We start from the raw sequence: 13620 nt of genomic DNA on the forward strand, positions 1-13620 counted from the left end.
TTGGGTTTTTTCTCCCCAGGAAAGAAAAAGACTCAGGAAAGTAAAAACAAGGGAAAGAAGGCAGCAGATACAAAACAGAAAAAGGCTGATTTGGATTCTGCTTCTGCAGATATGAGGGATTCTAAAGAGGGTGAGTTCTCAAGTGTCTTACTCTTTTCCTTCTAACTACCTTTTTGAATCAAAGGACTCTTTTTGTCATGTTTAATATGTTAGCATGTTATGTTAGTGTAGCAAAGTGAACATGTTCATATTGTTTGCCCAAACTTTTTTATTAGTAACGAACTTGGATATCAGAAGTATGTCATTAAACATACAGGTTTGACAACAGGAAAGGCCAGTGTTCTGTAAAATTTAGATGTAAATCCCAACTCCTTAGAACAGAAGAGCAGAGAAAAGTGCTTATTGTAAAATAATGTCTTTGGAGCTTAATTATGCAGTCGTCATTTATTGCTAGTTAACAGAAGTCAGTGTCAGAGTAAAAAAGAAAAACAAACAACCGGTATTAATGCAGTGACTCACGAAGCATGCTGTTTGTCCTAAAGATTATCTGCAGAGGTGGTTTATAAACTGGCTTGGCTTTTTTCATGTAGTAGGTATGTAAAAATGCCTGGAAGATATTTTATATATATTTTTTTTTGTCTGTTTTACAAGAATGTAAAACTTGCCACTGCTGTGTAACCAGTAATGTTTAAAGCTCTGTATAGGTACTCATTTCTTTCAAGCTTCTTCTCTTGAACTTCTTTTGACCCGTAACTCTTCCATTCCTTCACTCTGTTGTCCCTGCTGCTTGCATACAACGTGCACCACTGTTGCAGGTGTCTTATGCCACAGCCAGGGAATGGAGAGGAACTTCTTGCTCTGTACACATAACCACATATGCAACATTGAGTGAATTGGCAGCAAAGTTACTTTCTTCAGCAATGGATGTATCTGACAGCAGATAGGTAAAACTAGCATGCAGGGATGTGAGTAAGGAATCCATCGATACCAATAAACGAGATGCATGCAGGCTCTGATTCAGAAGTGTAGGGAAATAGCCATTCAGGCAGTGGCTAATAGAAAATCTAATATGAAGAATGCAAAGGACTATGCCAGATACAAGGTACACCTTACTATGCATACCAGTACAAGTCCAGATTGTTTTATTTTCAATAATTTTGGGAAAATGTCAGAATTCAAAATACACTTGACAGGCTTACTCTGTACTTTATCTATATTGCAGTACTTGACTGACACTTATTTGCTGTAAGAAAAGTCAGTGAAAGTTTCTGGACGTTTCTCAAAACATTCTTAAAACTGCCTTGAAGTGTTCTGGTACTACTCGGAGATTGTTTTGGGTTTCTCGGACACAGCGTTCAATCCAAAGATTCCCTGTTAAGTATAGGCAATTGCCTACATCTTGCTGAAGTTCCAGGAAGGAGATTTCTGAATACAGTTTAATTCTCAGTACTGAATCACAACAGTGAGTAGTAGTGGTATTGTGTCAGGTCATAAATGTTGGATATGTTGTGTTAGGGGAAAAGGTAGAAGAAACATGTAGCCTGCTTTAAAGTATTTGTTAAAAATGTCTCATGCTTTTCATTTCATACTTTGTGTATCAGGTCATAAAGAGGAAGATGAAACACCTTCTGTTTCTGCTGTACTGTCCCTGGAACAAACAGCTGTGATTCAGGAAATGGTAAATCAAGATGTACTTCCAAAGCTGATGATCCCCAGTCCTACCAGTGAACCTCAAATGGTGACTGAAGACAAACAAGGAGAAGCAATAAACTGTATATCAGATGATTTAGATGATGAGGAAGAGGAGGAGGAGGATGATGATGATGAAGAAGAGGAAGATGAAGAGGAGCTAGTAGATACCAATATGCTTAAAGAAAATGCTGAAATGCCTTTGATATGTGAAGAAAAGTTAGATTCTATGGAAGAGCAAAAGAGTATGTCAGAAGAATCTCCAGAAAGCTCTCCAAAGAAAAAACTTGTTGTGAAAATTCCAAAAGCCAGGGGTGAATCGAATGGTGATGTTCAGGAAACATTCATGTTTCCCTGTCAGCATTGTGAGAGGAAGTTTACAACAAAGCAAGGACTTGAACGCCACATGCACATCCATATATCTACTTTTAACCATGCTTTCAAGTGTCGATATTGTGGGAAAGCCTTTGGTACTCAGATTAACAGGCGAAGACATGAGCGACGCCACGAGGCAGGGCCAAAAAGGAAACCATTCTTAACACTAACGTCATCACAACACTTGGCTAATGTTGCTGATAACCAGGTAATTGTGGGTGATGGTCTTAAAGATGACCTGAACGTTTCCAGTCTTGTGCAAGACTCTGTTGTCTTTGATTCTGAGAAAGTTTCCCAAGAAATGTCAAACTCTGCTTTTGCTGAGGAAAATAAGGAGCCCAAAGAATTGCATCCATGCAAATACTGCAAAAAGGTTTTTGGAACTCACACCAACATGCGGAGGCATCAGCGTAGGGTTCATGAGCGTCATCTCATTCCCAAAGGTGTCAGAAGAAAAGGATTCTTTACTGAAGAGCCACCGCTTCAGACAGAGCAGGCCCCACCAGTCCAAAGTGTATATATAGCAAGTACAGAAATAGAAGAGGAAGGTGAAGTAGATGATGTCTATATTATGGATATTTCCAGCAATATCTCTGAAAATTTAAATTATTACATTGATGGTAAAATTCAGTCCAACAGCAGCACTAGCAACTGTGATGTGATTCAGATGGAGTCCAACTCTGCAGACTTGTATGGACTGAACTGTATAATCAGTCCAGTCACGGTGGAAATCTCCCCAGCTATAAAGGTTACACAAACACATGTGAGTGAACCTCCCAAGGAACCCTCTAGCAGTGGGAGCAATGAATCTAAAAAGAGAAGAACTGCCAGCCCTCCTCTTGTACCAAAAATAAAAACTGAAACAGACCCAGAACCTATAACTCCTACTAGTTCTTTAAATCTCCCTCTTAACATTTCAACAGAAAGCTTACCTTTTCATAAAGAAAAAGGTGTTTATTTGTCATCAAAATTAAAACAGCTTCTTCAGGCACAGGACAGTAAGAAGATAACTCCGTCAAGCGAAATCCCTAAACTAGGACCTTCTGTTACATCATCGCCTATTTTGCCTCCAGTATCCAGCAGATTTAAAAGAAGGACCAGTTCTCCTCCCAGTTCTCCACAGCACAGTCCAGTACTTCGAGACTTTGTCAAATCAGGTGAGGGAAAAACTGTGTGGAGTGATAATACTCGGAGTTCAAAAATGCCAATGTTAGAAAGCCACAGCAACTCACCTGCTTGGAGCTTGACTGGAAGGGAGGAAAAAGAGACTTTGAGCCCTCTTTGCTTTGAAGACTATAAAATAACAAAAGACTGGACAGGAGCTCCAACTTTTGGCAATGTGTGCAACCAGCAGCCACTGGATTTGTCTAGTGGTGTGAAGCAAAGGTCTGACGTCAAAAATAAGAATCAGGTTCCCTGGGAATCTGTTTTAGATTTAAGTGTGCATAAGAAGCCTTGCAGCGATGCTGAAATTAGGGAATATAAAGAAAATTCCATACAGCCAACCTGTAGTGGTGTTAAAAAGAAGAAACCAACCACTTGCATGTTGCAGAAGGTTCTGTTGAACGAGTATAATGGAACGGATGCAGCCACAGACAGCACACTCAGTGTGAACAGGAGCGTGAGCCCAGGCAAATCCCTGGAGCCTCAGGCAGAACCTGATGTGGATCCCAGTCTATCTGCCTCGACTTCTGTTGACACTCAGCCCCTTAGTTCCTCTGTTACCCCTGTGCCACAGGCATCTGCTGTACCTTCCATGTGCCAGCTGCCTCCTTTGTTAACACCAACCAATCCTCCTTCCCCACCGCCCTGCCCGCCTGTGTTAACAGTTGCTACATCACCTCCTCCCCTTCTTCCAACAATGCCATTATCAATTCCAGATGCCTCTACCAGTGCCACTAACACTTCTTTTTGTCCGTCGCCACTTTCTAACACTACTACCCAGTCCCCACTACCAGTTCTTTCACCTACGGTTTCTCCTTCTCCGTCTCCTGTTCCTTCTGGTGAACCTCTCATTTCTGCTGCTTCACCTGGTCCACCTACACTCTCTTCCTCGTCTTCCTCCTCATCTTCCTCCTCTTTCTCCTCATCTTCGTCATCTCCATCTCCACCTCCTCTTTCTGTAGTTTCTTCTGTAGTTTCCTCTGCTGATAATCTTGAAAACACTCTCCCAATAATAAAACAGGAAGAAGCTGAAAATGAACAACAGAAAGCAAGAGAAGATCCTCATATTTCAAGTGAATCGGGAGTAGTGCAGGAAACATTCAATAAAAGCTTTGTGTGCAATGTCTGTGAATCACCTTTTCTTTCTATTAAAGACCTGACGAAGCATTTATCCATTCATGCTGAGGAGTGGCCCTTCAAATGTGAATTCTGTGTACAGCTTTTTAGGGATAAAACAGACTTGTCGGAACATCGCTTTCTGCTTCATGGAGTAGGAAATATCTTTGTTTGCTCAGTCTGTAAAAAGGAATTTGCTTTTTTGTGCAATTTGCAACAGCATCAGCGGGATCTCCATCCGGACAAAGAGTGCACACATCATGAGTTTGAAAGTGGGACTTTAAGACCCCAGAATTTTACTGACCCCAGTAAGGCGAACATGGAGCACATGCAGAGCCTGCCAGAAGATTCTTTGGAACTTTCTAAAGAGGAGGAGGATGAGGATCTAAATGATTCCTCTGAAGAGCTTTATACTACTATAAAAATAATGGCATCTGGAGTAAAATCTAAAGATCCAGATGTGCGTATGGGCCTCAATCAACACTACCCAAGCTTTAAGCCACCTCCATTTCAGTATCACCATCGTAATCCTATGGGTATCGGAGTTACTGCAACAAACTTCACTACCCACAATATTCCACAGACTTTTACTACTGCCATTCGATGCACAAAATGTGGGAAAAGTGTTGATAACATGCCCGAGTTACACAAACACATACTGGCCTGTGCATCTGCCAGTGACAAAAAGAGATACACACCTAAAAAAAATCCAGTACCGCTGAAACAGACAGTGCAGCCCAAGAATGGCATGGTGGTTATAGCTGGCCCTGGAAAGAATGCCTTCAGACGAATGGGGCAGCCTAAAAGACTCAATTTCAATGTTGAGATTAGCAAAATGTCCTCAAATAAACTAAAAATAAGTGCATTGAAAAAGAAAAACCAGCTTGTCCAGAAAGCTATCTTGCAAAAAAAGAGATCTGCCCAGCAGAAGGCAGAATTGAAAAATAATCCATCTGAGTCAGACTCTCACATCTGCCCCTATTGCAATAGAGAGTTTACTTATATTGGAAGTCTGAATAAGCACGCGTCATATAGCTGTCCCAAAAAACCCATCTCTCCCTCCTCTAAAAAGAATCCTTCCAAAAAAAGTGCAAGTTCTTCTTCACCTGCAAGCAGTGAAAAAGGCACCAGCCAGCGTAGGCGAACAGCAGATGCAGAAATCAAAATGCAAAGCATGCAACCTCATTTGGGCAAGACACGAGCACGAACCTCAGGCCCTGCACAAATCCAGCTTCCCTCTGCATCCTTCAAATCAAAACAGAATGTTAGATTTGTACCTCCCATTCGATCTAAAAAGCCAAATTCTTCTTCATCATTGAGGAACTCTAGTCCTGTTAGAGTATCCAAAATGTCCCATGTTGATGGGAAAAAAACTAAGGTGGTAGCTAAGAGCAGTTCCTCTGGAATTGCAAGCAAAGCGCCCCGGAAATTGCACGTCAGAATACAAAGGAGTAATAAAGCTGTTTTGCCAAGTAAGTCTGCTGTGGCAAGTAAGAAAAAGGCAGACAGATTCGCTGTAAAATCTAGAGAGAGGATTGGAGGACCTATTACACGAAGCCTGCAGCAGGCAGCAAATGCAGAGGCAGCAGAAAGCAAAAGAGATGAAAGCAGTACAAAGCCAGAACTAAAAGATTTCAGGTAAGCATTTAACTTGAAGTTGAAACAACACAGGAACATGTTGCTTGCTGTTTTGCCAATTTTCTTGGTCTTTTTTGAGTTTCTCATACTTAAATAAAAGGTTGCATTTCCTGAAACATGGTTAAGTAGCTCAGTCATGCTGAGGTGTGATGTACATACTTGATGCATTTTGTCATGTTGTCATGAAATAATACATTGTATAGAGAATGTCTTTAATTATAAACTGAATTGAAAACTCTGGAAAAAAATGTCAGTACTTGAATGCAAATAAACCTAACGTCATTAAACTTAAAAGTTCTTGGAGACAATGACCTTGTATTTGGTATCTAACGTATATGGTGGCCCGAAATAATTCCTGATTTAGTTTATGGCGGTTTGCTAAGCTAAAAATTGTGACTGCATTTTTCACTCACTAAAACAACTTGCACTGTTGATTTTTAATAAAAAGCATTCTCTGCATATCACGTAAAAAAAGAAAACCATGACCAAATACTTCAAAAATGTATGTGCATACTGAGTCAGATCATTAAATCGTTAATATAAGGGAAATAGACATGTAAGAAAAGTTACATGAACGTGTAAATTTGTTAGAGGTATCATGCTCTTATGTTTCAATATAAACACATTTTATAATTAAAGTTCTATTTCTTTTTGAGAAGCATTTTAATCACAAGAAAGGGTAATACTTCAATAAAGAAATAAAATCTTAATCTATGTGCCTGCGTCCCGATTTACGTCTTCATATAGTCTCTCAAATCAATAGGGTATTTCGCAGTCTGTTTCTGACTTTTATTAGCGTGCTCCTGCCCCATTATTCTTGGAACTACATATCTGATTTGTTGAGTAACTTTCACAAAGCTCACTGGTAATTACGAGTTCTTCTGGTTTTGCTAATTGCAGTGCATGGCTGTGATTAATGCTGGAGTTATGGCTGAAGATAGTATTTTTTTATCAAAGTAATTGATAGTGGAGGAGGGGAGGAACTGGCTGCCTCCTTCAGAAGAAGTGTCCCCTAGTAGAACTTGCCAAGAAGTGTCAGAATCCAAACTGGTTGCAGCTTGTGCGTCTTATGGTGACGACCTCCTAGGTGAAAATTTTGAGGAAATAATTTGCAAAGTAGAGGTTCAATATAACTGAGTTATTTCAACGTGCTGGAGGGGAATTTGTCTTAAAATAGTCAATACCCAAATTGGGATGTGTTCATGAGAAAAATGTTACTGGAATTTGGAGACTAATGGTGTAAAAAATGCCTCTAAGGAGCAAGAACTCTCTACCAGACCTGTCCTCTTGGGGCATAAACATCTTCATGTTAAGTAATTCTCATCGGCTGCTCTTTTAGTGTTATGTGTGAAACTGTGTCTTACATGGTGCCAGAACAGATCAGTCAAATTTGAAGCCAGAATGACACATCTTTCCATCTAAATTAATCACTTTGACCTTAAGCAAAATAACTGAGTACTTGGAAATCTGTGCATATGGAAATTGTTTACGAGTATTTGGTGTAAATAACAGTTTGCCTAGGGGTAAGATTTCCCTCCCTTTCTCAAATACGGGTAATTGACTTCAGTAGCTTGCAGCCTTTACTGGTTTACTGAGTAGTTATACTAGAAGAATTCTTGCTTTTTGTTTCCAAAATAATGTTCATAAATCTACGTTGTCAACTTTTTTTTATATCAAGTATATAATATGAAGAATCTTTTTTGCCTTCATACATGAATTGTCAGCATAGGCTAACTTTTTTTCTACTCTGTGTAGGCACTGGTGTGGTGTTTGGTTTTTCTTTCCCCTCAGGAAATCTTAATTCTGAATATTTTTTTCAAGACTTGCTTCATGTAATATTTGTCTCCAGATTTGTTTTTCACCTTTCAGTTTTTCTGTGTAAACATACTCCGTTCACAAATAGTTTGTTTTGTCATTTATCTTCAGTTTTTGTTTTTTATTTTCTAGGAATCTCCTGTAAAAACAAAACAAACAAAAAAATCCCTTAATGACATGGTAGAGCTGTTGCATGCTCCACTTAGGATAAGCACTACGACAATGGATGTGAAATCCACCAAGCTTGCGAAACCAGCTGAAGCTGACTCACAATCATAAAATTGCCTGCAGGCTTCTTGCTAATATTCACTGTCAGGCATAGATTTTCTCATTCCGTGCCTGACACGCATGCTGGGCTACAGGATGATTCAGATAAGAGAAGGGTACTATTAAAAACAAAACAAAACCCACATGAAACCATGAAAAGTAGTGGGATTAACTAAACCAAACCTTTTGTTCTCCTGTTTGCTTCGATCCTGGTTTTGTTCGTACCTACCTGAATGGCATACAGGGAGTTCCGTTGTATACTTGTCAAAGCAGGTTCCTTGATTTTGTCAGTAATTCAGTGTAGATTCAGGGACGACAAATGTTGCTGCACTCAAAGTATTTTTGTCATGTATTATGTCTATTAAAGCCTTTTGTCTAAACGAATCAGTAGAGGCCAGCCTAGCACAACAGAATTTCCTTTTCTTCCCACCTTCTCCTCACTTTCTGAGTCTTTTAGATGTCCAGCATACAATGGGAAAAAGCCTGATTTGGATGTTTTATGGATTTTCCAGATTGCTATTTATACATGCAAATGAAACTTTATATAGCAATGAAATATTGATATCAATTTCTAAATACCATATATAATGAATGCAGTGTATCTTTTTATCGATAAGAAGGCTAGACCAGGACTACATACCTGTATATTTTGAAAGTTAAATATATATAATTACTCTAAAAGGTCATACACCTCTGTCTAATAACTTAAGACAGCAAACTGGTCTGTTGTTCATGACAGCTTTTTATGGAAATACTGTTTATCATGTGTTTCAAGGTTTATGACAGAATTGATGGTAAGCGACTAGTTTCTTTATACAGCCACCCCTTTTATTTTTTGTTCTTGACTTAAAAAGTAATCTACCTCTTAAAATTTGTAGTTTAATACTTGTTTGGTGAATTTGTGCCACTTTAACTTTCACTTTCACTATCATTCCCATTTTGTTACATTTCTGTTATGGGGACTTTATGTTGAAATATTGTACAAAGCATTTGTAGCAAGTTTTAAAAAATAAAATATTTAAAATTATTTAAATTGTTTTGGACACTTCAATTGTACTATATGTGATTTACATTCTACATTAATTTCATTTTGTTTTCATTTTTGGTTGTTAATCTTGGAGCATGTTCCTGTATTAAAGTTTGCTGTTAGTTAAATTGTTTCTTTTACTGGAGAGTGATATAAAGACTATTCTAATGCAAACATTAAAAATTACAATTTGACATAAAAGTGGGGTTGTCGTTGCTTTTGGACATTGTACCCAGGCTGAAGATACCGTAAATGCAGGTAAGCAACTGAAAAGGGATTTTTTCTCCTCCAGCATGCAACACTTCGTGTAAGTTCAGCTGTGTTAAATAGTCTCTGTGGTGTTGCAAGCACTTAATGACCAGCTAGATGGAACTATCATGACACATTTTATATAACTGTAACCAATAAAGTAAACTTTTTAAAAACTTGTGGGAAACTTGCCTTTTGTATGGAAACCAGATGTACCAGGAAAAATGAAACGATGTACATCTAGAAGGAATTAAGTATGCTTGCATTCTTTAGTTGTCTACACCCAGTTCACTGAAACAACTTTGTACCAATTTGAGCTTCAGAGTTAGTCTTAGAGTTTATTTTTTTTTAAATTGTGGACACAGTTAATAAATTTAAACTATTTTAATTAAAATTACACCATTTCAACTTTTTCTGGTATTATGATGTTCTAATTTTATGGGCTTTGAACTTGGGAAATAGTCTAATTTAAAAAATATGTGTAAAGACTTCTGGCTCTGAACATTTTGGGAGGTTGTATTCCACCACCAAGATACACACTCTGCCTCTTGTAGTGGAGCTGGAAGCATCTGTATCTGGGTTAGTGTGACAGTTGGTGGGATGATGTAACATCGTTAAGACTACTAGTATTACAGTAGCCTATTTCTTAGCATATTCACTACTAATCCAGTAGTAAGTATTTTATGTAGTTGTCTAGTCAAATTAATACTTCTGGTAGAGTAAGATTCTTTGGCAAGAACTCCCTGCTTATTTCCTCATGTGATATATAATTCCTTGAACATGTTCTCCTCTCCATAACAAAGTTTCCCCTGAATTTTAATGAATAGGGAAAATCCGTTACAATGATGCAGAAGTTACTGTTCATTGGGTGTTTTTGCAGGCACATCTTCATTCTGATGATACACACTGCAGTCTGATCGTTGCACCAGGATTAAAGAGGTGAATTCTTAGTCCACCTTACAGCAGCAATGATATCAATAGGATGGTAGGACAGCCACAGTGAATGTTTTCAGTATTGGTTAGGTCTTAATATATTTACCTAAGTGAAAATGTTTTGCATACCCATAGTTGTATTTGGATTTTTTGTATTAATTTTTTTTTTAAGAAAAGGTAAAAACTCTCCTGTAGTTTTGACGTTACAGAGGGTGGGGCATAAACTTAACTAGTTATTTCACATCTTCCGTTACTGACAACTGAAGTACCAGCTGGTGTTTGGTCTTACTGCAGTCATGGTATTTTGATCACCTTGTAAGGATTTACTAGCAGTATCTACTAGTGAACTGATCATAAATAAACCAGCTTCCTTCCCTCATTCCTTAATATTATGGCAGAAATCCTGTTGTCATTGTATTTACTGTTCCTCTGCTGTGATATTAAATCCTGTCATATCCCAAGGATGTTGCCGCCCGGAGATGGTTCACACACGTTCGTACACACCAGTTCTTGAGTGAAGTGCTGTATGGTGGAGATCTCTGTTCCAAAGTGAGAGCTAATCATCAAGGAAGACGTTTCATTCCTAAATAGGCTGCTCATCACAGATAGGAAATGTACAACAGCTTTTATAGTTACTGTTACATCTCATCTGCATAATTGAATTTCGGTGGCCTTTATAACTGCCTCTTTATGATCTGAGTGCAACAATAAAGCTGTAACGATGCCCACGAAGTGCTGACGTTTCTTGAAATGCATCCAAACAGGCAATGAAAATAATGAAACTTGTCCTGTTTATAGAGTCTGACTGACAGGCTGGTCAAGATTAAATGGGTGTCAGTTGAATAAAAACAGTAATGCTGAAGTGTGTGTGGAGATGGCAGATTGAACATGTTTACCTTTTTTTTCTTCTATTTTTGAGTTTGCTAGAAGGAGGGGTAGGCATTAGAAGACAGTCCAGGTGGTGCAGCCAGGCCCCTTGTATGTAGCATTTCGTGCCTTGCTCTGCAAGCGCCTGACCCTTTGTGTAAGCTACCTGTGGTTGATTTAGGCTAGTGTATTTCTGGTACTATGTGTTGTTGGCATTTTGTGTTGTAAGTCTTTTATTTGAAGCGTCCTAGTTTATTTCTTGATTATTTTCTTTAGGCAGCTGTCATAGAAAACTAGATCCTGGCAGTGTGATGTGTAGATTTTCAATTTCAAATGTAGAAGTGAATAGCACTCCCTTCACCTACTGAGGTTTGTGACTTCAGTTCTAAAATTATGGGGCCAATTCCACCTTTTACTGGAGTCAAGTTCAGCTAAGAAGCGGAGTTGTGAGTGATAACCTGTGACAGACAAATAGCTCATGAATGGCCTTAAAAAGAGAACTTAGGAGACCTTACATACTTATTCTAGCTTTTAGTTACTGAATGTGTGATCTACACGAGCCACATGATATTCTGCTTCTATTCATGGTGAAAATAAGCTGGAGAATAGATTCTGAACAAGTGCATGCTGTTTTGGATCTGAGCTTTTGTGGTGAGTTATGAAAAAGAGGTATAATTCCACATCTCCTATTTAATTAAACAGGTAAAGAATTAAAAAGAAACCCTTGGGACTAGCATGAAATTTCATGGTATTAACTGAAGATACTTTGATACCAATATAGAGCAAAGCTGATTTTGGGTCACCCCTGTAAAGTATTTCAAAATAGAATATTAATAGTTGTTGTAGAATTAATACCATATAGTGTTTGGTGTTTTTAAGCTGTAGCTGGAGTTCTGAAAAGCATTCAGTGGTTGGATGCACAAATCTTAGGGAATTTTAGTGGGAGCTCTGTAAAGCTCCACCTACAGAGCCACTATAGTCTGAATTAATTTTTGAAGTGGGTTGCTTCATCTGAACTTTGTGGACGGACAGTTACCCAATATCTAGTGAACTGAGAGCTAAAGGCTACTCAAAAGAAACGCTGTAGAAAACAGCTGGGAATAAAGCTGCAAATGCTCAAGAGATTTCAACAAAGCTACTATTCAGATTGCAGTAAAAACCCCAATAGTTTGTTTCCGATTTATGTATGCTGTGTGATGTATTTTAATAATATGGCTGTGTACTGTGGTTTTTTTAGTAGAACCCATGTAATTTGATTCATAAGGTGGAGCTGCTCTGAATGTGAGTAGCAGGTCTTTAATGGAAGAGGGTATGTGTAGGACCTTCCATTATTGGTTTGAGGAGCGGGAAGGTGAGGGAAATAACTCTATTCAGAGCAAGATGCAACTAAAACACTGTAAGAAATGCATAATACATTAAGTGTACAGTTAATGGTCCATTTTTACACAGCAAATGAGACCATGAAAAGTGGTAATGCTATTAAAGATGGGTCTTTATTCCGTAAGTATGAATAACGATGTAATTCCCTAAGCTTGCTTTGGGATCTTGACTTTGCAATTTAAGTAATGTCTTGCAGGTATTTTTTGAGTGAAACTAATACCAAGGTAATGCTCAGACTGTAGCTGAAGTCGGTGCTACTTTGTGCTCATCGCTAACAGTCAGGCAAGGGTCCCCACCCCAGTGTTGAAAATGCAAACATTATTAGACGAGGAGTGGGGAAGGAAGCCGTGGGTGTAAAGCACCTGGCATCTAACAGGAGATGACTGGCGAAACTGGGAAAGGAGCAGGAGGTGTTGGAGTCCCATTCTGTCTCTGGAGCACCGTCTCTGCAGACACTTCCAAACCTCCTCAGTTAAGAGGAAGCCTGATTGCTGTTGAATCACCTCTGGCTGCTGCTTCCTTGCGTACTTCATCACTTCTCATTCTCATTTTGCTGATCTTGTGTGTTTACTTCTCTTAGTAAGTCTCGAAAAGTGCTTTTGGTCGAGTGTGCTCTTGAAAGCATGCATTTAGAAAAGAGTGTTGTAATACTGCGCTTTTTTTCTCGGATACAAGGCAGTAAAACGCTGAAAAGCAAAGGGAAGCTTGAGCAGGCATCAAGTTGGAGGCTTTTTTTTAACAGATAGGTAGCTGCATCATTTTCCTAATCCAAAGCTCCAGTGGTTCGTGGAACATAGTGTAGTGATCAGCAACATGTCCTTTGTGTATATCTCTGCTTATTTTTTTGTAAGACTTTTGTGTTTCACAAGCCAGAGTGTCTGAGTCAACGTTTTGGATGTCGGTACTCCCAGAAACTGCCAAAGGGTTGTGAGAAACAGCTTTGGTTATTCAGCAGGTGATGATCCATTTTTCAGAAGTAAGGGCTCAGCTTTCAGTCTGTTTGGTGTGAGGTGGCACCCCGTGCTGGACGTGTGCTGCCTTGCAGAGGAACAGCAAAATGGAGACCTGCACTACTCTCAATGCCCTGGGTCAGTCAAAAA

At 38.9% G+C, this 13620-nt stretch overlaps 1 protein-coding gene across 5 annotated transcripts in view; it reads left to right on the forward strand.

Moving 5' to 3' along the window:
* The window catches only part of PRDM2 (PR/SET domain 2), a 76335-nt gene that overhangs the window by 52234 nt on the left and 10481 nt on the right, over positions 1 to 13620 (forward strand). For 4 of the 5 annotated variants that reach the window (XR_012765694.1, XM_075437447.1, XM_075437448.1 and 1 more), the window contains exons 7-8: positions 20 to 130; positions 1602 to 5982. Coding sequence is in view for 4 of the 5 variants with exons in the window: in XM_075437447.1 (XP_075293562.1) it covers positions 20 to 130; positions 1602 to 5982 (4492 nt within the window). In the remaining variant the exon portion in view is untranslated. Of the gene's footprint in view, positions 1 to 19; positions 131 to 1601; positions 5983 to 7929; positions 9724 to 13620 lie in introns of those variants that run through there. The other variant, XM_075437450.1, reaches the window with a different exon arrangement.

The sequence above is a fragment of the Opisthocomus hoazin genome, chromosome 16 (assembly GCF_030867145.1).
Source record: "Opisthocomus hoazin isolate bOpiHoa1 chromosome 16, bOpiHoa1.hap1, whole genome shotgun sequence".
Lineage (NCBI taxonomy): Eukaryota > Metazoa > Chordata > Aves > Opisthocomiformes > Opisthocomidae > Opisthocomus > Opisthocomus hoazin.